At 47.4% G+C, this 24030-nt stretch overlaps 1 protein-coding gene across 1 annotated transcript in view; it reads left to right on the top strand.

The window, feature by feature from the left end:
* CCDC78 (coiled-coil domain containing 78) overlaps positions 1 to 24030 on the top strand; it is a 68323-nt gene that overhangs the window by 24214 nt on the left and 20079 nt on the right. The window contains exons 13-15 of the mRNA XM_039490972.1: positions 6005 to 6179; positions 10232 to 10275; positions 21118 to 21184. Coding sequence (XP_039346906.1) covers positions 6005 to 6179; positions 10232 to 10275; positions 21118 to 21184 — 286 coding nt within the window. The remainder of the gene's footprint in view (positions 1 to 6004; positions 6180 to 10231; positions 10276 to 21117; positions 21185 to 24030) is intronic.

Here is a 24030-nt window from a genome sequence, read left to right as displayed (position 1 = left end):
TCCTCTTTCTACAACAAACTGGGATCTATTAGAAGAGCTGAGAGGCGGTGGGTTGCTCCGTGCTGCCATCCAAGCTCCCTGGAGGCTTTCATCTGCTTCCTGTTTGACCTAGAACTGTTCCCTTGATGCTGGAGACATCAGTTCCTCACTGGATTGTGGACTGGGGCTTGGTCCCTCTGGAAGCGATGCAGGTGATGGGGCTGTTTCCATTGACTGTGAACTGTTCTCCTCTGGTGCACTATGTGGTATTTCAGGCTCTGGCTGAGCCTCTTGTGTAGAGTTATCTGCTGCTGCTGCCAGTGCAGGCTCAGTGGTGCCCTCTGGTGTTGGCGCTGTAGACGGGGTTGCAAGCACTGGACTCAGTGCTGGCAGTGGTTCTGGTGCAGGTTGCTTCGGCAGTTCCAGTTCTGGGACTGGTTTTGGCTGGTCTCTGGGACTGGATCCACTATGGCTGTTGCAGTTGTTGGCAGGGGAGCCGGTTCCACCACCTCCATCTGGGTCTCTAGTAACACACACAGGGCCTTGGTGGAAGGCTCAGGAACAGGGATAGGTGTGAAAGCTTGCTTAGCCTGGCTGTGGGTGACCATTCCCACCCTCTTGGCTAGCTTCGCATGGTTGGCCAAGTCTTCCCCCAGCAGCATGGGGATGGGATAATCATCATAGACTGCAAAAGTCCACATTCCTGACCAGACCTTGTACTAGACAGGCAACTTGGCTGTAGGGAAGTTTAAAGATTTTGACATGAAGGGTTGAATCATCACTTGGGCCTCTGGGTTGATTAATTTGGGGTCCACTAAGGATTGGTGGATAGCTGACACCTGTGTTTTAGTGTCCCTCCACGCTGTAACCTTCTTCCCGCCCACACTCACAGTTTCCCTTCACTCTGAGGGTACCTGGGAGGCATCTGGGCCTGAGGACCTTTGGTATGACTCCGGTGTAATGAACTGCAGTCTGTTGGGGTTGTTGGGGCAGTTGGTCTTCACATGCCCCATCTCATTACATTTAAAACATCGCCCAGCTGACTGATCACTTGGGCGAGGTGGGTTGCTGGAGACTGGTGTGGTGGGACGATAAGGTGTCTGGAGTTTTCCTTGGGATGTAGGTGGGGCCTTGGGCTGCCCCCAGTGGTAGGGTGTTGTCTCAGGTTGGCCCTTCTGATATTTGCTCCAACTGCTACTAGTTTTTTTTCTTTTCCGCCACCTCCACCCATTTGATTCCAATCTCCCCCGCCTCAATTACAGTTTTGGGCTTCCCATCTAGGATATACCTTTCTATTTCCTCAGGAATACCCTCTAGGAACTGCTCCATTTTCATTAGGAAAGACAGATCTTCCAGAGATTTAACGCTTGCTCCTGATATCCAGGCATCCCAATTTTTTTCAATGTGGTAGGCGTGTTGGGAAAATGTCACATCCGGTTTCCACTTTAGGGCTCTGAACTGCCGATGGGCATCCTCAGGTGTTAGCCCCATTCTGATTCTGGCCTTTTTTAAAAAAAAGTTAATGTGTTCCTTAGACATTTCAGCCGCCACTTCTGCTAAAGGTCCACTGAGCTATGGTCTCAGCTCTACCATGTACTGGTCGGTAGAGATGCTGTACCCAGAGCAGGCCCTTTCAAAATTGCCTAAGAAAGCTTCGGTATCATCGCCTGCCTTGTAGGTAGGGAACTTTCTGGGATGGGAAACGGTACCTGGAGAAGGATTTCCAGGGTTGTCTGGTACATTCTGCTTAGCCCTTGCCTTCTCTAACTCCAGTTTATGCTGCCTCTCTTTTTCTTGTAACTCCAGAGCTCTCTTGTGAGCAGCCTCTTCTGCCTCCATAGCTCTCTTGTGGGCAGCTTCCTGTGCCTTAATTTCTAGTTGTTTTAATTTGATCAGTCTCTTATGTATGTTCTCTTTCTCCTTTGCTTCCAGTCTAGCCAGCTCTAGTTTATTAGCTGTTTCACTGGTAGTCATGTTCCTGCTTTTTGTACTTAACTAGCCTAACCCAAGAGCTATAAAGAAAAAAAAAACTAGCTTGTGAATTCCCTTGTAGAAAGTTAACTACCCTGCCCTCAGGCAGAGACAAAAATCTCCAGCTGCTCACAGCTTAAAAACATCCCTTTGTTACAAGGACCTGATACCTTTTCCTCCAGGCAAAGAGAGATAAGATCTCTATCTGCTTTCTAATCAGCCAAAAAGGGAAAAAAAATGATCCTTTAAAAAAATTCTACTGAGCTTTTGGTTCAAAATGATCTCTGGTTCAAAATGATCCCACCGCTCTGGCACCATGTCTGGGTTCCCTCCCCACTCTGAACTCTAGGGTACAGATGTGGGGACCCGCATGAAAGACCCCCTAAGCTTATTTCTACCAGCTTAAGTTTAAAAACTCCCCAAGGCACAGATCCTTCCTTGTACCTTGGATTAGGTAACGCTGCCACCACCAAGTGATTTAAACAAACATTTAGGGAGGGCCACTTGGAGCCCTACCTTCCCCAAATATTCCCCCAAATCCCTACACCCCCTTTCCCGGGGAGGCTTGAGAATATATCCTCACCAATTGGTACAGGTGAACACAGACCCAAACCTTTGGATCTTAAAACAATGAAAAATCAATTAGGTTCTTAAAAGAAGAATTTTAATTAAAGAAAAAAAGGTGAAAGGAGTGTGATAGTAGGATCACAGAAACCCCCTTGGGAGCTGCCACCCGATGTGCCAAGACTACTTCTACCCCTGCCTTCCCTGTCAGCTCAGGACTCCAGCACCCTGTCTTGCTGAGCCAAACACTCCCTTCTGCTCCAACAAAGACCCAGGGTCTGAATTACTTGCCCCAAAGCTGCAGGTTTACCTGAAAGCAGCTCACAGAAGTGTGCTTGTCTTTAATACTCAGATGCCCAACTCCCAATGGGGTCTAAACCCAAATAAATCTGTTTTACCCTATATAAGGCTTATACAGGGTAAACTCATAAATTGTTCACCCTCTATAACACTGATAGAGAGAGATATGCACAGCTGTTTGCCCCCCAAGTACTAACAAATACTCTGGGTCAATTAATAAGTAAAAAGTGATTTTATTAAATACAGAAATTTAAGTCATTCCAAGTAGTAAAAGACAGAACAAAGTAAGTCACCAGCAAAATAAAATAAAATGCACAAATTTATGCCTAATCAAACTGAATACAGATAATTTCATCCTCAGAGATGCTTCAGTAAGTTTTTTCCTCAGACTGGACCCCTTCCAGGCCTAAGCTCAGTTCTTTTCCCTGGTACAGCTCTTGTTCCAGCTCAGGTGGTAGCTAGGGGATTCTTCATGGTGGTTGCTCTCCTCCCTTTGTTCTCTTCCACCCTTTTATATATCTTTTGTATAAGGCGGGAATTCTTTGTCCCTCTCTGGGTTCCCTCCCCCTCCTTCTCAATGGAAAGACACCAGGTTAAAGATGGATTCCAGTTCAGGTGACATGATCACATGTCACTGCAAGACTTCATTGTCCACTTGCCAGCACACAGGTATACAGGAAGACTTACAGGTAAAACACACCCATCTGCAGACAATTGTCCTGGTTAATGGGAGTCATCAAGATGCCAAACCACCATTAATGGCCCACACTAATTACAATAGGCGCTCAGAGTTATATTTCATATTTTGAGTTTCAGATACAAGAATGGTACATTTATACAAATAGAATGATCACACTCAGTAGATTATAAGCTTTGTAATGATACCTTACAAGAGACCTTTTGCATGAAGCATATTCCAGTTATATTATATTCATAGAATATTAGGGTTGGAAGGGACCTCAGGAGGTCATCTAGTCCAACCCCCTGCTCAAAGCAGGACCAATCCTCAGATTTTTTGCCCCAGTTCCCAAAATGGCCCCCTCAAGGATTGAGCTCACAATCCTGGGTTTAGCAGGCCAATGCTCAAACCACTGAGCTATCCCTCTCCCCATTCACTCATTAGCATATTTTTATAAAACCATAGAGACCACAGCATCACAAGGAGTACCTCTGTAAGATTAGAATGGAACAACATAATCACAGGCAATCAGATTCAAAACACAGAGGGTTTCCCTCTGGGCAAAACTTTAAAGCTACAAAAAGAAAACCAGGAATACCCTCCCTCTCAGCACAGAGAAAATTCACAAGCCAAAATAAAAGTAAATCTAACGCATTTCCTTGCTAAGTACTTTCCAACTCTATAGGAATTGGATTGCTTGCTTCTTTGATCTTGCTCTGGCCAAAGCTGCACGGAACAGAACAAAAAAGCCTTCCCCACCCCAGATTTGAAAGTATCTTGTCCCCTTATTGGTCCTTTGGGTCAGGTGCCTGCTTAGGTACTTGAGCTTCTTAACCCTTTATAAGTAAGAGGATTTGGTGCCTCTGGCCAGGGGGGATTTTATAGTACTCTATACAGGAAGGTTATTACCCTTTCCTTTATATTTATGACAGGTGGTTTTATCATGTTTGGCAAATGGATCAAAGCTCCCTCCTGTTATTTTTAAAAGAAAAACCTTGCCTAAAAACATGAAATTTCCTGCTGGTGTCATCGTACATGCACACGAAAAGGGATGGATGGATGAAAGTGGGACTATTGAATGGCTGGAAAAAGTGTGGAATAGGAGACCAGGAGCACTTTTCAAGAAACCTGCTATGCTCACTTGGAACATGTTCAGGGCACACAAGATGGATGAGGTGAAAAATGTGGCCAAAAATATGAAAACTACTTTGGCTGTAATACCTGAAAGCTTACCTTCAGTTCTACAACCACTTGATGTCTGCCTGAACAAACCCTTTAAAGACAGGCTATGCAAAATGTGGTCTGAATGGATGTGCTCAGGCATGGCGAAGTTGACAAAAGGCGGGAATCTTATGAAGCCCAAAATCAATCTGGGCACCTAGAGGATCAAGGATGGGTGGGTGTCCATTCCCTCGGAAATGGTAGAAAAATCATTTAGGAAATGCTGTATCAGCAATGCACTCGACGGGTCAGAAGATGATGCCATATTTGATGATGACACAACAGAGGCTGATGATGAGAAGGAATCTTAGTTTGAAGACAACACTGCCGACATCTACAATGACAATGCAGGTGCAGCTGTGACTGAAGCTGAATTTAATGAACTTTTTGTTGAATCAGAGTCTGATTCAGACTTTGAAGGATTTTAAGGCTTTTTAAAGTCTCATTGTTCTAAGTTGTTTTAAATATCCATTTACTGATTTTAAATATTGATTGTAATTTTGAAGGTGAATACATATTTGTTCAGTTATTATAATAATAGGTTTTTCGTTAAAGTACATTAAAATAATTCTAGCAAAACGTTTGAGTGTTTCTTGTGATGCCAGTTTTTAAAATATAGCAGGGATTGGCAAAGTCCCGCAGCTCCCATTGGCTGGGAACGGCAAACCGCAGACACTGGGAGCTGAGGGGCTCCATGCCTGCAGACGCTCCAAGTAAACAAAAAGTCCTGACCCGCCAGCGGCTTACCCTGACGGGCCAGGAGCCAAAGTTTGCCAACCCCTGAAATATAGTGTCGGCTTATGAAAGGGTCATACAGTTTTTGCTATTTTTACCTAACCATCTTGGGGGGTTGGCTTATAAACAAACGGGCTAATGAACGCGTATATACGATACTTTAATTCTTCTTAACCAGGGGTAACTCATGCTACATAATCTTTCCATGCAACACGTGCTCCAAACTTGATACTGTGTCCTCCTCATTTCATACAGCCCTACCCTGAAACACAACCATGTATGTGCCATTGTCTTTCCCTGCAGATGGGACTGTAGGTAATGGTTGAGGTGCACTGGCTATGGTGGAACTCTGAGTTCCTCTATCCTCTCTGTTAGCAGAAACATGCCAAAGAATAGTGTGAATGCTTCTGGCTGGTCCTACTCATCTCAGTGTGTGGCTTGGCCTTTCATTGGTATCAGATATGCAGAAACCAGTGGACAGTAGTTTACCAAGCCAATGCTGCCTCCATCATTGTTATTACTTGTTTTTGACTAACCCTGCTGGCTTCTTTTAAGGATGCAGCGTGAGCAGATCCAGTCTCAGGGCAGCAGCGAGATGGACCCAGGCCCTCCTGAGTTCCATTTCACCATCACAGATTCTGAGCTACTGACAAGCACAACCCAGGAGCTAAACCAGCTGCGAGAGGACAAAGCAAAACTAGAGAGACAGCTGCATGAACTGCAGGAGAAGGTAACCACATGCTTCACTGGATTACTGTGGTGCAGGGAGTGGACTTGTCAGGTGGAGGGAGAGGTTTAGTTTGTTCTCTCATTTTCCCCCTTGATCCTCTAGTGCAGTGGTTCTCAACCTATTTACCATTGTGGGCCACATCCAACACTACCTGTATAGCCCTGAGGCTGTCACATGGGCTGCAGTTGTGTGCTGATTGGGCCGCAGGTTCAGAACCACTGCTCTAGTGTGTGTTGTAACCCAGGCTGTCCTTCTGGGGGGCAGCACCAGAGATGGCCCATGCTCTCCATCCCTTTGTGCCTCTCCTTGTGACAACTGTGAAGAGGTGGGACACCTGACCACAGCTGTCATGTCTAGTATAGTAGCACCTGCTGGACCTCTCCAGTGTGTAGGTTTGCACACTGCAGAGGTTGCAGGGATGACAAAGAGATCTGTGGGGGAGGGTTGTCTATTCTTCAGTCTGGGGATCGTGGAGGAAGCCAAGGAGTGAATAGTCCATAACTACCTTAAGGATACTATAGTTCAGGCCTGCACAACTCGTAAAGCGGCGAGGGCCACATTACTCCAAAGAAAACAGCCGAGGGCCGAAACCTCCCGGCCGCGCAGAAACACCCCGCCCCAGGGCCATCCAGCCCTGCAGAAACAAACCCTCCTTCCCCAGCGCCGCCCCACCAAAACAGCTGTGGGCCAAAAAGGAAGGTTGGGGGTGGGGAGGTGATACTTTATTTTAAATCAACTGGGGGCTCCCAGCTGAAGAGGTGGCTGGGAGCCCTCAGGGTCAAATTAAAGGGCTCAGGGCTCTGGCGGCTGGGTGAACCCAGCATGGCCGGCTCTAGGCTTTTTGCTGCCCCAAGCAAAAAAAAAAAAAATTGGCTGCCCCCCGTCCCAGCCCTGGGCTCCCCCCTGTACTCCCCTGCTGCCCCAATCCTGGGCTCTCCCCCCACTGACCCACACCCCTTGCAGCCCCAGCGCTGGGCTTCCCCCTTTCCTCCCCATCAGTGCCCTCCCCCCACCCTGCTGCTGCCCCAGCCCTGGGCTCCCCCCACCAGTGCCTCCCCCCCCACACACACCTCCTGCCTCCCCAGCCCTGGGTCACTAGTAATGCTCCCAGTCAGCAGGAATTTTGGCTGTGAACAAAACACAGACAGGATTGGTTCCCATATGGTTACAGAGCTGCAATAAAGTGGAACAATTTTCAGCTTGTGTGATTGGAGGATATCTAGATGCATATTATAAGACTGTCCTCCATAAATGAGGAAAAGTTGAGGTGCCTTTATTATTCTCACTTCAATAGTGAGAAGTGTAAGGTTATGCATTTAGGGATGACTAACAAGAATTTTAGTTATAAGCTAGGGACGCACCAGTTGCAAGTAACGGAGGAGGAGAAGGACCTAGGAGTCCTGGTTGATCGTAGGATGACCATGAGCAGGCAATGTGATGTGGCCGTTAAGAAAGCAAATGCGGTATTGGGATGCATTAGGCGAGGTATTTCTAGTAGGGATAAGGAAGTGCTAGTCCCGTTATATAAGGCGTTGGTGAGACCTCACTTGGAGTATTGTGTGCAGTTTTGGTCTCCCATGTTTAAGAAGGATGAATTCAAACTGGAACAGGTACAAAGAAGGGCCACTAGAATGGTCCGAGGAATGGAAGGCCTGTCATATGAAAGGAGACTTGAGGAGCTCGGTTTGTTTTCCTTAACCAAAAGAAGGATAAGAGGAGATATGATTACACTCTTTAAATATATCAGAGGATAAATACCAGGAAGGAGAGGAATTATTTCAGCTCAGTGCTAATGTGGACACGAGGACAAACGGATATAAATTGTCAGTTAGGAAATTTAGGCTAGAAATTAGACGAAGGTTTCTAACTATCAGGGGAGTGCAATACTGGAACAGCCTACCGAGGGAAACAGTGGGGGCGAAGGACCTCCATGACTTTAAGACTAAGCTAGATAAGTTTATGGAGGAGATGGTATGATAGGATACCGGGCTTAGTCAATAGGTTAATTAAGTGCCACACTGGTAAATAGTACAATGGGTCAATGATATGTTATTCTTAACCTTTTTCCAGAGGGTATGGCTGGAGAGTCTTGCCCGCATGCTCGGGGTTCAGCTGACCGCCATATTTGGGGTCGGGAAGGAATTTTCCTCCAGGGTAGATTGGCTGTGGCCCTGGAGGTTTTTTGCCTTCCTCCGAAGCATGGGGTAGGGGTCGCTTGCTAATGGAGTGGGGAGATCGGCTAATGTGGCCTGCATCTTGCAGGAGGTCAGACTAGATGATCATATTGGTCCCTTCTGATCTATGATTCTATGATTCTATGATTCTATGATTATTCTTTTGTTCCACTCTTTATTTCTATGGGGAATTTGCCAATGCAATATCACTGTCTTCCTTTTAAACAAACAAAAAGGCAATTCCAGTGCTAATAAGCATTTCTTGCTCAATTTTATCCTGCTTTTTCTACAGCAAGTTACAGTGGGGATCAGTATATTTGATTTGGGAAAAATGAAGTAACAGCTGCCCAAACTGAGCTTGAGCACTCCTGAATTTTGAGGATCTAGACTGTTCTCAGTGGTAGAAGATGACAGAACAAGGAGTAATGGTCTCAAGTTGCAGAGGGGGAGGTTTAGGTTGGACATTAGGAAAAGCTTTTTCACTAGTAGGGTGGTGAAGAACTGGAATGGGTTACCTAAGGAGGTAGTGGAATCTCCTTCCTTGGAGGTTTTTAAGGTCAGGCTTGACAAAGCCCTGGCCGGGGCGATTTAGTTGGGTTTGGTCCTGCTTTGAGCAGGGGGTTGGACTAGATGACCTCCTGAGGTCCCTTCCAACCCTGAGATTCTATGATTCTATGTGTTCAAATCTGGAAGGCAGGTGCTGGGGGCGGGGGCCTGTGGGCTCCACGGGGGAGCATGGCAGCAATGTGTCTGGAGCTGCATGGAGCCAGACACGCTGGTCTGAGTGGCATGGTAAGGGGGCTGGGGGCTGGAGAAGGGGTCGGGGATTCCAGGGGGCAGTCAAGGGACAGGGAGCAGTGGGGGTTGGATGGGGCGGAGGTTCGGGGGCAGTCAGGGGACAGGCAGTGGTTGGATAGGCATGGGAGTCCCAGGGGTTTATCAGGGGACAGGTAGGGGGGTGGGGTCCTGGGGGAAAGTTGGGGGTCTCAGGAGGAGGCAGTTGGGGACATGGTGACGGGAGGCTTTGATAGGGGCTGGGGTCCCAGGGGGCGGTTGGGGCAGGGGTCGGGGGAGGGGCAATTGGGGGACAAGGAGCAGCGGCATTTGGATGGGGTGGGGTCCTGGGGGCAGTTTGGGGCAGGAGTCCCGGGAGAGGGGTATCAGGGGACAAGGACCAGCGGTGTTAGTTAGGGGGTGGGGGTCCTGGGGGGCAGTTGGGGCAGGGGTCCGGGGAGGGGGCAAACAGCGGCCACGTGCTGGGATTCAAACGGCTCTGGGCTGCCCGCAGCCGCAGGGAGCCCTGAGCCCTTTAAATCCCAGCCACGGCTGGGAATCTCTGCAGGCAGCCCAGAGCCCTCTGACTCCCGGCCGCGGCTGGGATTTAATGGGCTCAGGGCTCCCCGCGGCTGCCGGCAGCCCAGAGCCTTTTGATTCACGGCCGTGGCTGGGATTCAAAGGGCTCTGGGGTGCCCGCAGAGCGCCGTGTGTGGGGGATTTAAAATCCCCTCGCGGGCCACACAGTGAGGCTCCGCGGGCCGCATGTTGTGCAGGCCTGCTTTACTGTATCGGCAAAATAAAATATACAAGGAGTTGAATGGCAGACAACACCTGGAAAGGTTCCAGTTTTATCCATTTCCTCCCCTTAATTTTGCCCAAGAGCAATTATGTTCCAACGTTCTTAGTTCAAATGAGCTACCTTTACTTCCCAGTAGAAAGAAAGAAAGTCACAAGCCTTGAGACCATCTTGCAGAGCACTTCCTTGTTAGTATCAGTGGTGGCCATTTACAGTATTGAGATGTGTCCAGTGCTGGCCCTGCAAAGGAACAAGGATTCCATTGGGTTAATGTCACAAAGATGATGATCTTCCTTTGCCTACAGAAAAGACTGAGTGAAAGCTCTGCACTAGGACCATCTCTTCACCAGTAAGTAGCTTCCATTTATGTAATTGGTACTGTAATCTCCATGTCAAAGGTGGCTGCCTCCTTCATCCCTCTGCATTACACTAAGGATCCAGGACTTGCTTCAGCTGTTTGGGGATAAGGTAATAAATAGGGACAGGAGAGGCCATGCTGACTGACATAATTTAATATCTATAAAAATGTATGTGAGTGAAAATGTCAGTTCTTCTTCGAGTGGTGTCCCTGTGGGTGCTCCACTCTAGGTGTCGGTGTGTCCCTGCGCCGGAGATCAGAGATTTCTCGCAGCAGTACTCGGTCGGGGGAAGGGCATGCACAGGAGTCCTCTCATGCAGCTGTTGGCACCTCCTGTAGCATGCACTCCTCCGACCGTCCACTCAGTTCCTTTTCAACCATCCTCGGCTGCAGACGGAACTCCATGGCAGTGCTCTCTTTGATACTTTCTCGGGAAAAAAATAAACAAAGTTGCAAGTTAAATAGGAACTTCTTATTAGTCTATACTTAGTTACATTGTTTAGTTAGTCTTAGTCTACATAGTTACATAGTTTCGTTAGTTCCTCTTAGAGGTTTTTCTTCAAAAACAAAAACAAAACAAACAAACAAAAAAAGAGATGAAAGAAGACTTTTTCTCTGCTTAACTCCCAGTTTGGGAACAGTTTCTACAGTTACCATTACAATTAACTCCTATCTTTATCTCTTGAGGGTGGGGAGAGACTTAACTGCAGTCATGACGGGCTCAACAGGATTTAAAAAGTGTGACTCCTGCCGTGAACTGATGGCCACATCCTGCATTCGCTGTCTGGGAGAAACTCATATCTCCCAGAAATGCATACATTGCACCAACTTAACAGTAAGGGCAAGACGTGAGAAAGATCTCTGCTTGAAAATGCTTCTGCTGGAGAAATCCCTCCAACCTCTGCAAGAGCTGTCCTCCGGGGCGTCTCATAAACCGAGATCTCTGAGCTCTGATAAGGCTCCAACTTCCAAAACTCAGGAAACGAGTCTCGACCTCTCCAGCAAGGGGGTCTCACAAAAAGAGAGCTTCCCCAGCGAGGTCTTTACCCTCAGTGTTCCACTCATCCAGAGTGAGCACTTACAAGGCATTGGGCTCCTCTGGCACCGTCCCTCAGCGGACCTCTGCCGAGCCCCAACACATGGCACCAGAGCTGACATGTCAAGTCTCCTCCACGGCACTGACTACCCCAGTGCAGAGGAGGACCTTCCCGAGCATAAACATCCTCAACTCAACGTCATTATCAATGAGGGTCCGTTAATAGCCTGCACAGCGCTGCAGGCCTCAATGGATGTAGTAGACACAGCTGCCCAAACAACTGCAACAGCTGTGGTTATGAGAAGAACATCATGGTTGCAGGCTTCTGGAACTCCAAAAGAACTACAGTTAAAAGTGGAGGACCTCCTCTTTGATAGGGATAAACTACACCTCTACCCTGATATAACGGGACCCGATATAACACAAATTCGGATATAACGTGGTAAAGCAGCACTCGGGGGTGGGGGGGCAGGGCTGTGCACTCCGGCAGATCAAAGCAAGTTCGATATAACGCAGTTTCACCTATAATGTGGTGAGATTTTTTGGCTCCCGAGGACAGCGTTATATCAGGGTAGAGGTGTATTCTTGTCTCAAACAGACAACGTCCTCCATACCATGAAGGCCTGCCGAGCAATGCTGCATACACTAGGTATACACCCACCGCCTGGCAAATGCCCTTGTTTTACACCATACCAGAGGTCACGAGACGCCCTTGTTTAACTGTCAACAACCACGATACTTCACTCAGAACCGACCTAAACAACGGGCTCAGAGACAACGAGCTCCACAGAACCAGGCCTCGTCCATCTACATCTAAGCCACAATTTTGAAGTCTTAGTCGAGGGTATGCACAACTTCCCCACACCTCTAGCACCAACAGATACCTATCCCACAATTTTGGTCACCGCATATGCCCATTTTACCATGCCTAGGCTGCGATAACCACAGATCAATGAGTTTTGGAGATCATACAATCTGGCTACACCATTCCTTTCACAGCCGTCCCCCTACCCTCCCCCTTCCCCGTCCCTCTTCAGGGACCCCTCTCACAAGCACCTTCTGTAACAGGAAGTAGACCACCTCCTACTGCTGGGTGCTATAGAGCCAGTACCACATCAATACCAAGGGAGGGGGGGTTTATTCCAAATATTTCCTGATAGAGAAGAAAGGAGGGGGATAGAGACCAATCTTAGATCGCCGAAAACTCAACAGGTTCGTACACAACCACAGGTTCAAAATGGTCACTCTGGCCACAATAATCCCAGTGCTAGATGTGGGGGTCTGGTTTGCAACCCTCAACCTCCAAGATGCATACTTCCATATTACAATACATCCTGCCCACAGACAGTTCCTGCGGTTCACAGTAGGAGCCAACCACTACCAATACAGGGTCCTTCCCTTCTGACTGTCCACTGCTCACCACGTATTCTCAAAAACGCTCGTGGTAGTAGCAGCACATTTACAACGCAAAGAAGTTATCATCTTCCCTTATTTGAACGATTGCCTTCTCAAGGGTGCCAATCGACAAGAAACGGCAGGCATGCTGAAGACCACAATAGATCTGTTTCACCAGCTAGGTCTACAGATACACAAAAAGAAATCCACCCTGGAACCAGCCCAGTGATTGGAGTTTATTGGAGCCAACCTAGACTCCATACAAGCCAAGGCAATATTGCCAAACCACAGATTCACTGCATTGACTAATCTTATTTCCACAGTGACCATCAGCCCACAAACTTCAGTGAGGACATGCCTTCAGATTCTGGGACATATGGCAGCTACGACTTTCATAGTAAAGTATGCCAGACTCCATAAGCGCTGTCTGCAGCACTGGTTGAGCACGATCTATGCACCCAGCAAACACTTTCTCAACAGACGTGTGATGCTACCACCAAGGGTTATCATCTCCCTACAATGGTGGACACAGCCAGGGAATGTATGCTCTGGGATTCCCTTTCAACAAGACCCCCCATCAGTGACTATTACAACAGATGCCTCCCTGATAGGTTGGGGCGCTCACTTGGGTCACCACAATGTACAAAGCAAGTGGTCTGCGACGGAAACCTGACTACATATCAATCTCCTGGAACTCCACACAGTACACAATGCATGCCGACACTTCCTCCCACTCATACAAGAAACCTCAATCTCTGTTCTCGCTGACAATGTGGCGTGCATGTTTTACATCAATCACCAAGGAGGAGCCAGGTCTCACTTGCTATGTGTAGAAGCCATGAATTTATGGAACTTCTGCATCTGCAACAATATAAACATCACAGCATCATACCTACCAGGGTGCCAAAACACTACAGCCAACAACCTCAGCAGGCAATTCTAGCAAGAACACGAGTGGGAAATCCACAACAGTATTCTCGGCACTATATTCCAAAAATGGGGTCACCCAGTAATCAACCTTTTCGTCTCAGCAACAAATCACAAATGTCCACTATTTTTCTCCAGGGCAGGCTTGGCACCGGGATCGTTAGGGGATGTCTTCCTCATCCCGTGAAATGCGTCACTCATGTACGCCTTCCCACTGATCCCACAGGTCAGCCACAAGATACGACTCGACAGAGCATACATCATTTTCATTGTCCCCACATGGCCCAGACAGACTTGGTTTCCGTACCTCTCACATCTAGCAGTCTGTGCCTCCAACCGCTGCCTTTCTGGACAGACCTCCTGTCCCAGAACAAGGGCCTGACTCTCCATCCTGACCCAGTGAAACTCCATCTCAAAGCATGGCTTCTCTCTGGTTCCAACATGGGGAATTGAACTGTTCGAAGAAAGTAAAACAGGTATTACTAAATAGCCATCACCTCACATTAGAAATACTTACAGCCACAAGTGGAGAAGATTCTCCCTTTGGTGTCAGCAGAAACAACTGGACATGACCAAGGCACCTCTATCTATGATCCTAGACTATCTACTAGAACTGAAGGAAACGGGATTAGCGTTCTATTAAAGTACACCTGGCTGCCATCACGGCGCTCCATGAACAAATAGAAGGAGCTTCAATATTTGCTCACCCGATTTTACATGGTGCTTTCTAGCAGATATACAGAACATGTACCCAGAAGTACGCCAACCTGCACCACCATGGGATCTCAATCTTGTGCTCAAATGTCTCACAAGACCACCCTTCAAACCTCTAGCAACCTGCTCACTCCTACATATGTCAATGAAGGTTGCATTCCTAGTGGCAATCGCATCTTCAAGATGTCAGCGAAATAGGAGCATTGATGGCTGAACCACCATACAGTGTATTTACCAAAGACAAAATCATGTTAAGTCCTCACCCAAAATTCTTGCCTGAAGTGGCTACAAATTTTCATATTAACCAAATCATACACTTACCTGCCTTCTATCCGAAGCCACATAACTCTTCAGAAAAACCTGAGAGTCTCTGGATTAAATTTAGAAGTATGAACAACAAGGGTGATGTCGTGGTGGGAGTCTGCTACAGACCACCGGACCAGGGGGATGAGGTGGACGAGGCTTTCTTCCAGCAACTAACAGAAGTTGCTAGATCACAGGCCCTGGTTCTCATGGGTGACTTTAATCACCCCGATATCTGCTGGGAGAGCAATACAGCGGTGCACAGGCAATCCAGGAAGTTTCTGGAAAGTGTAGGGAACAATTTCCTGGTGCAAGTGCTGGAGGAACCAACTAGGGGAAAAGCTCTTCTTGACCTGTTGCTCACAAACAGGGAAGAAATAGTAGAGGAAGCAATAGTGGATGGGAACCTGGGAGGCAGTGACCATGAGATGGTCGAGTTCAAGATCCTGACACAAGGAAGAAAGGAGAGCAGTAGAACAGAGACCCTGGACTTCAGAAAAGCAGACTTCGACTCCCTCAGGGAACTGATGGGCAAGGTCCCCTGGGAGAATAACATGATGGGGAAAGGAGTCGAGGGAAGCTGGCTGTATTTTAAAGAATCCTTATTGAGGTTGCAGGAACAAACCATCCCGATGTGTAGGAAGAAAAGTAAATATGGCAGGCGACCAGCTTGGCTCAACAGTGAAATCCTTGCTCGTCTTAAACACAAAAAAACAGCTTACAAGAAGTGGAAGATTGGACTAATAACCAGGGAGGAGTATAAAAGTATTTCTCAGGCATGCAGGAGTGAAATTAGGAAGGCCAAATCATGCTTGGAGTTGCAGCTAGCCGGAGATGTTAGGAGTAACAAGAAGGGTTTCTTCAGATATGTTAGCAACAAGAAGAAAGTCAAGGAAAGTGTGGGCCCCTTGCTGAATGAGGGAGGGAACCTAGTGACAGAGGATGTGGAGAAAGCTAGTGTACTAAATGCTTTTTTTGCCTCTGTCTTCACAGACAAGGTCAGCTCCCAGACAGCTGCACTCCGCAGCACGGTATGGGGAGGAGGTGACCAGCTCTCTGTGGGGAAAGAAGTAGTTCGGGACTATTTAGAAAAGCTGGACGAGCACAAGTCCATGGGGCCGGATGCGCTGCATCCGAGGGTGCTAAAGGAGTTGGCCGATGAGATTGCAGAGCCATTGGCCATTATCTTTGAAAAATCATGGTGATCGGGGAAGGTCCCGGATGACTGGAAAAAGGCTAATGTAGTGCCCATCTTTAAAAAAGGGAAGAAGGAAGATCCAGGGAACTACAGGCCAGTCAGTCTCACCTCAGTCCCTGGAAAAATCATGGAACAGGTCCTCAAGGAATCAATTCTGAACCATTTAAAGGAGGGGAAAGTGATCAGGAACAGTCAGCATGGATTCACCAAGGGCAAGTCATGCCTGACTAACCTAATTTTCTTCTATGATGAGATAACCGGCTCTGTGGATGAGGGGAAAGCAGTGGATGTGCTATTTCTGGACTTTAGCAAAGCTTTTGATACAGTCTCCCACAGTATTCTTGCCAGCAAGTTAAAGAAGTATGGGCTGGATGAATGGACAGTAAGGTGGAAGGAAAACTGGCTAGATGGTCGGGCTCAACGGGTAGTGATCAATGGTTCCATGTCTAGTTGGCAGCCGGTATCAAGTGGGGTGCCCCAAGGGTCGGTGCTGGGGTCGGTTTTATTCAATATCTTCATTAACGATCTGGAGGATGGTGTGGACTGCACCCTTAGCAAGTTTGCAGATGACACTAAACTGGGAGGAGTGGTTGATACGCTGGAGGGTAGGGCTAGGATATAGAGGGACCTAGACAAATTAGAGGATTGGGCCAAAAGAAATATGATGAGGTTCAACAAGGACAAGTGCAGAGTCCTGCACTTAGGACGGAAGAATCCCATGCACTGCTACAGACTAGGGACCGAATGGCTGGGCAGCAGTTCTGCAGAAAAGGACCTAGGGGTTACGGTGGACGAAAAGCTGAATATGAGTCAACAGTGTGCCCTTGTTGCCAAGAAGACTAATGGCATTTTGGGTTGTATAAGTAGGAGCATTTCCAGCAGATCGAGGGAAGTGATCATTCCCCTCTATTCAGCACTGGTGAGGCCTCATCTGGAGTACTGTGTCCAGTTTTGGGCCCCACACTACAAGAAGGATGTGGATAAATTGGAGAAAGTCCAGCGGAGGGCAAGAAAAATGATTAGGGGGCTGGAACACATGACTTATGAGGAGAGGCTGAGGGAACTGGGATTGTTTAGCCTGCAGAAGGGAAGAATGAGGGGGGATTTGATAGCTGCTTTCAACTACCTGAAAGGGGGTTCCAAAGAGGATGGATCTAGACTGTTCTCAGTGGTAAAAGATGACAGAACAAGGAGTAATGGTCTCAAGTTGCAGAGGGGGAGGTTTAGGTTGGATATTAGGAAAAACTTTTTCACTAGTAGGGTGGTGAAGAACTGGAATGGGTTACCTAGGGAGGTGGTGGAATCTCCTTCCTTAGAGGTTTTTAAGGTCAGGCTTGACAAAGCCCTGGCTGGGATGATTTAGTTGGGTTTGGTCCTTCTTTGAGCAGGGGGTTGGACTAGATGACCTCCTGAGGTCCCTTCCAACCCTGAGATTCTATGATTCTATGAGAGGCAACATTGCACATGCTAGATGTCAGACGGGCTGTAGCCTTCTACTTGGACAGAACTAAACCATTTCGCAAGTCACCAAGACTATTCATCTCTACAGCAGAGCACTCCAAGGGCTCTACAATATCGACCCAGAGACTCTCCAAATGGGGGTCTACCTGTATTCAAACTTGCTACCACCTGCATCACAAAGAACCCCCTGTGGGCATCAGATCCCACTCAACGCGAGCCTTAGCGACATTGATTGCATTCTTGAACAATGTCCCCTTAATAGATAATTGTACAGTTGCAACCTGGACATCGGAGGAGACTTTTGCAAAGCATTATGCTATCACCCAAGGCCTTGTCTCAGACTTTATTGTTGGCCTCACAAACTTATACATAACTCCAAACCCCTACCATCCCTGGTGGGGTACTGCTCTACAAACACCTAGAGTGGAGCACCCACAGGGACACCACTCAAAGAAGAAGTTACTCACCTTGTGCAATAACGATGGTTCTTCAAGATGTGTGTCCCTGTGGATGCTCCATTACCCACCCTCCTCTCCTCTACTTTGGAGTTCACACAGCCAAGCTGTGTGGTAGAGAAGGAATGGAGGGGACGGTCAGGGGAAGCACGCGCTACAGGAGGTGCCAATGGCTGCATGAGATGACTCCTGTGTGCAACCTTCCCCCGACCGAGTACTGCTGCGAGAAATCTCCGGTGCAGGGACGCACCGACACCTAGAGTGGAGCACCCACAGGGACACACATCGGGAAGGACCATCATTACTGCACAAGGTGCACCAAGCATGCTTGGTCTTGAAATGAGGTAGCCGTTGAGGCTCTAATTTTAATCATACTTGTAGTTCCATTGATTTTAAATGGGACTACTTGTGTCCTTAAAGAATCAGGGCAGTCTTGTTTCTGCTTTTTCATAGTACATGAACATGCTTGCAAGTTTTGGGTGGAGCAGGGGCTGGTGCAGGTGTGCCACAACTGTATCTGATGCCTCCTAGATTTGGCTTCTTGTCACTTTATTAAATAGTTTTTGATGAGTTATCTTTCTTTCCTCACTACTCAATTATTCTACTGAGACTTTAATTACCTAGATCACAGAAAGAAAACAGATGTTAGGACAAAACTGTTAAGATTAGAAATATGCCTCCTGTAATGCAATGTAGCTGCAGGAGACATACATGGCCTCGTGTCCTTAGGGTCTACAGAGGACACTGTCCCCACTTCTCTCTAAGGGATCCATCTTTCCAGGCAGCAGTGATAGGTAGCGCCCTGTGCATATACAAAGTTTTTGTCCGCATCCAATCCACAAACATGGTCCGTGGATATAAAGTGGATAGCTGCAGATTTGCAGGACTCTAGTAATAGGAAGTAGTAGTGACTCAGGAACTAAGAGGAGATGCTGCAATCAAGAGCAGAGAAGTGTACAGACTGAGATGGGCCTGTCATTGCCGCTGTCCTCAGTACTGCCATGATATGGGCATGTGTTTAAAGATACTCGCTATGCAGAACTTGAAGAATCAGTAGCAATTCTGATGATTGGCAGATGAGGGGAGAGGGAGAGTAACTTGGAGGGACTACAATTTTTCCACCATGAATAGCCTATTATTTTTTGGTAACATCACCCTGCTAAACTTGGGAAGAGAGTCCTCTATGCTTACAACACAGAGGGCTAGAAACATATTTCTTTTTCAATGAAAGCTTAGATTACACGTAGTGAAGCTTGGACTAGATCCCTCCCAAAAGCTATTACATATAAGACCAACAAATTCAGGGCTTGTTTCTCTGTTGCCTCATTCCTCATGCAGTCACTGACACTAGGACAAAGTGGGTGTAAAACACTAGTCATCTGATTTGTTATCATTTCACATGCACTTGGCACTTCCTTTGAACAGGTCTACATAGTGGCACCAGGGCAGGGCAGTGTCTCAGGCTCTGTCTCTAATGACTAACAGCTTTTATGCTCCAGCTTGGTCAAGGTGTCCCATGCACTATTGTCACTGCAGATTAGAGTATAATAGAAGCTAGGAGTTCTTAGATGAAGCTGCTTTGGAGTTATGAGTGGACAGAAGAGAGAATAATTTTTAGGAAAAAATTCCCACCTCTTCAATACCTCATTCTTGTAAAAACCCTACCACAGCAGAACACTATGCTACACACCCAATTCTGTCCTTGGGAAGAGGATGAGAGAACAGACATGTGATAAACATTAGTTAAAGTTTCTTAATGCGCTACTGGAAAGTGCTTAGATCCCCCTGTGATGAGGGTGGGATATGAACCTTTATCAACTAGAATACTTGTCCAATTAATCTGACGCTTTCTGGAACACTTTTCCGTGAAGGACTTCACATGAGAAATGGTAGGTGGAAATCATCCCTTCCTGCCCCCCTAACACCTCCCAGGAAATTGGGTTGTGTGAATGAGAGAATTCAGTTTATAATATAAATTGTTTTAAAGCCTTACCCATGGAGTCTCTAGTGTGACATATTTCAAACAGAAATTCAGTTTTAAAGAGATCCAAATATGTAACCCTTCTGAATCAGTCAGACCCTAAGCTACATGGTTACCAAGTGTCTCTAGAAATGAGCGCTAGCTCTATGCCAGATTCTGCCACCGTTTCCCATGCAGAGCAGTACTTTAATCCTTGAGTGCATCCATTCATTGCAATGGGACTACTTGAGGAATAAGGGACAAAAGTAGCAGACTCTGGACCTTAGTGATGCATCTCCTGTTAAGTTTCTTTTAGAGGCTTGTGTTCTATCCACACTTGTAATGACATTTATTTTCTGTATCTTAATGTTTACATCCTTGCCACGATCTCCCTCCTGTTACTAGCCTGACAATGCATATTGTGAGAGACAAGGGGAGTGAGGAAATATTTTTTTTTATTTGACAAACTTCTGTTGAGAAGTTAATCCAATACAAGATATTACCTCACCCTCCTTGTGTCTCATATCCTGAGACCAGTACAGCTACAACATTGCAAATGCATGTAGTTAACAGAGTTGTTTCACTGAGAGTCATTGCTGTATTTCCCATTACTATTTAGACATATGTATTTTGCTGTTATTTTTGATCTCTTAACTATTTTACTTATATAAAATTACAGTCCTTTTCTTCCAGAAAGTCATCTATTTTTCCCAGTTGTTAACACAGACACCAGAGGGAGCTCTTTCAGTCCCAATTAAGCCTTTAACTTGTATGTGGGCTACAGAGTTTGAACACAATGCATTCCTCAATTCATGCCATTCTTTCTATATAATCAAAATCCCTTGGCCATCAGATGTGACCTATATTTTGCTTATTCAGCCCAGGACAGAATAGGAAGAACTTTCCCATGGCTTGGCTGCCTTTCTTCATAATTATCTCATCTGTCACCATTTTTTATACTCCACATTAGAATGAGTGGATTTGTGCAGAAGCACAAAAGGAATTAAGTGCTAGTATTTGGTATTTGTTATGCCTCTCACCTCTTTCCTCACAAAGTTCAGCCCTACTGAGTCAGGTTAATGATTATTTCTGCACTGAGTCCTTTCTTATGTCTGTTTGATGATGTAAACTAAGGGCAAATCCAGCCACCCCAGCAGAGATCCAGGTTGTAGGACCTGTGACTCTCATTGCCCAGGTATGTGAAGGAACAGTGATGTGCTCTGCAGCCATACAGGGAATCAGTCTGGAAGATGATCTGAAATTTATGCTTTCTGGGGTGCTGAAAAGGCAGTAGCATATCTGGTGGCCATGCCGAGCCCCATGGTTTAGGGATGGTCTGGCTTTGTATATATGATTGTAATTAACATCTGCTGCTCTATCCTAGCAAGCTGGATGAGGAAGGCTGGGCAGAGATCAGGAAGCAGCTCCGGGAGTTCATATATAACACGCAGGTAAAATGCTTTCTGTTCTGAGGCAGACTGAAAAGAGGGCTAAGCATAGACAAAGCACTTCTGCAATTGTAATGGTCACTGCCACTATCAGGATTCCCTCCTCACTCTGAACTCTGGGGTACAGATGTGGGGACCCGCATGAAAGACCCCTAAGCTTATATTCCAGCAGCTTAGGTTTAAAAACTTTTCCAAGGCACAAATCCTTTCTTGTCCTCGGAAGGTTCTGCTGCCACCACCAAGCGAGTTAGACAAAGATTTAGGAAAAGAACCACTTGGAGTTCCTGTTTCCCCAAAATATCCCCCCAAGCCCCTTCACCCCTTTTCTGGGGAGGCTTGAGAATAATATACCAACCAAATAGGGTTACAAGGTGAGCACAGACCAGGCCCTTGGGTTTTTAGGACCCTAATAAACAATCAGATTCTTAAAAAAACAGAACTTTATGATAAAGAAAAAAGTAAAAGAAGCACCTCTGTAAAATCAGGATGCAAGGTAATTTTACAGGGCAATAAGATTCAAAACATAGAGGATTCCCCTCTAGGCAAAACTTTAAAGTTACAAAAAAACAGGAATAAACCTTCTTCTTAGCATAGGGACAATTCACAAGCTAAACGAAAAGATAATTTAATGCATTTCCTTCCTATTACTTACAATTTGTAATCTTAGATGCTTAGTTCAGGTATGGCTTTGGGAGATGTATTTTCTTTGTCCTGACTCCTCGGAGAAAACACAAAGGAACACAAAACAAAAACCTTCCCTGTAAGGATTCCCCTGTCGGGTGAGGGGTCACTTTTCGCCCTCTGGGCGCCTGGGGACCAGGCTGCCTCACTACACACGAGTAGTACAGTCTATGAATCTACAAAGCCCAAGCCCTGGCTCAGGGCGGGGCACAAACACAGGTACAGGGCTGAGACCCTCAGGCAGGGCTGAGCAGCAGTTCAAGTCTAAAGGCCTCCTCGGGCCAGGGAGAGGGGGACGTCTGCCACCCCTGGAAGGGCGGCGGGGGGGACGGACGCAGGCCCTCCCACTCCACTGCGTCCCAGCCCGGGGCCCTAGCAGCGGCAGAAACTCACTGCTGTCAGTGGGGATCCAGGCCGCAACACACTGACATCAGTTCTGGCAGTGCTGCAGCCAGACTGGGGTTGGCTGCCCCTGGGCTACTTCCACCTTCCCCCTCCTCAAGTACCTGAGTTGTCGTGGTTTTGGCAGAGGGTTCAACCACCATCGGCTCCTCAGGGAAAGTGTGCTCTGGTGGGCTCAGCGGGTCCTCGGGGTTGGCGGCCACCGTCAGGCTCGGCTCCTCCTCCGGATAGCAGGAGCGGGGTGGGCTCAGCGGGTCCTCGGGGTTGGCAGCCACCGCCAGGCTCAGCTCCTCCTCCGGGTAACGGGAGCGAGGCAGGCTCGGCCAGTCCTCCTCCGGGTAGCGGGAGCGGGGCAGGCTTGGCCAGTCTTCCTCCGGGTAGCGAGCGAGGGGGAAGCTGGGTCGGCCGCTGCCTTCTGCGGCCTCCCCAGCGGGAGCTCGGTCGTGGATGTCTGGCCTTGCTGACGGCTGGGGCCTTACTGAGCCCGGAGGGCCCGCCTTTGTACTTCCGGGCCGGTTCTTGACCCTTTGTGGGGCAGGCCCAGAGCCCCGTAGCTCCGCCCAGTCCGGCCTCCGGCAGGGCTCCTCGTCCTCCGGGGCGCCTGGGGACCAGTCCGCCTCACTACATTCCCCCACAGATTTGAAAGTATCTTCTCCCCTCATTGGTCCTTTTGGTCAGGTGCCAATCAGGTTATATGAGCTTCTTAACCCTTTACAGGTAAAGGAGGTATTTTATGCTACCCGTAACTGTATATTTATGATGCCCCCCCCCCCCCAAATCATAGACAGTGCTGGACAGCCTCCTCCACACTGGCTGTGAATTTTTTTCCTAGAGCTCTAGGAGAAAACAGAGTTAATAAGACACATGCATCTTTAGATATACTACTGATTATATAAAAAAGAACAATATTTTTCACATTTTAAGGACGATTTTAACCAGTTGATTTTCGGAAACTTTCATGGGAGAGTGTATCAGCCACTATGTTAGGGTAGGTCTATACTTACCTGCCGGGTCGACACGTAGCGTTCAACTTCTCGGAGTTCGAACTATCGCATCTAATCTAGATGCGATAGTTCGAACTCTGAACGCGCTCCCGTCGACTCCAGAACTCCACCACCGCAAACGGCAGTGGCGGAGTCGACGGGGGAGCCGCGGACTTTGATCCCGCGGCGTCTGGACAGGTAAGAAGTTCGAACTAAGGTAGTTCGACTTCAGCTACGCTATTCGCGTAGCTGAAGTCGCGTACCTTAGATCGAACCCCCCCCCCCCCAGTGTAGACCAGGCCTTAGAAGGTCCTGAAATGTGTTGTATTTTAAAATTAAAATCTTGGAGAGCTAAACTTAACCGAAGAAGTGTTTTGTTATTGTTCTTGATGGTATGAGACCACTTCAGCGCAGCCTGATCGGTTTGCAGGTGGACACGCCATCCCCAAACGTATAGGTGTAGCTTTTCCAGAGCATACACTATGGTGTTAACATTCCTTTTTCCTGATTGACCAGTGGCTTCTCCTTTCAGACAGTTTTTTGCTGAGAAACACGACAGGATGGAATTCTCGATTCGGTCCTTCCTGCATTAAAACGGCTCCCACACCACACTCGGACACATCTGTGGTTACAGTACAGACCTGTTTACGTGTGAATCCGCTTAATGCGCAGTAGCACCGTGCCTCCCAGTGCTACCTATTTAACATGCAAGACTTGTTAACACACGGCACACAGTACAGGAACTTGCTATGTAGCGCTACAGATTTGCTTACTAACTCACTG

The sequence above is a fragment of the Mauremys reevesii genome, linkage group 10, assembly GCF_016161935.1.
Source record: "Mauremys reevesii isolate NIE-2019 linkage group 10, ASM1616193v1, whole genome shotgun sequence".
In the NCBI taxonomy this organism is placed as follows: Eukaryota; Metazoa; Chordata; order Testudines; family Geoemydidae; genus Mauremys; species Mauremys reevesii.
Note: the sequence above shows the minus strand (reverse complement) of the source record. Positions and strands in the feature narration are given on the sequence as shown.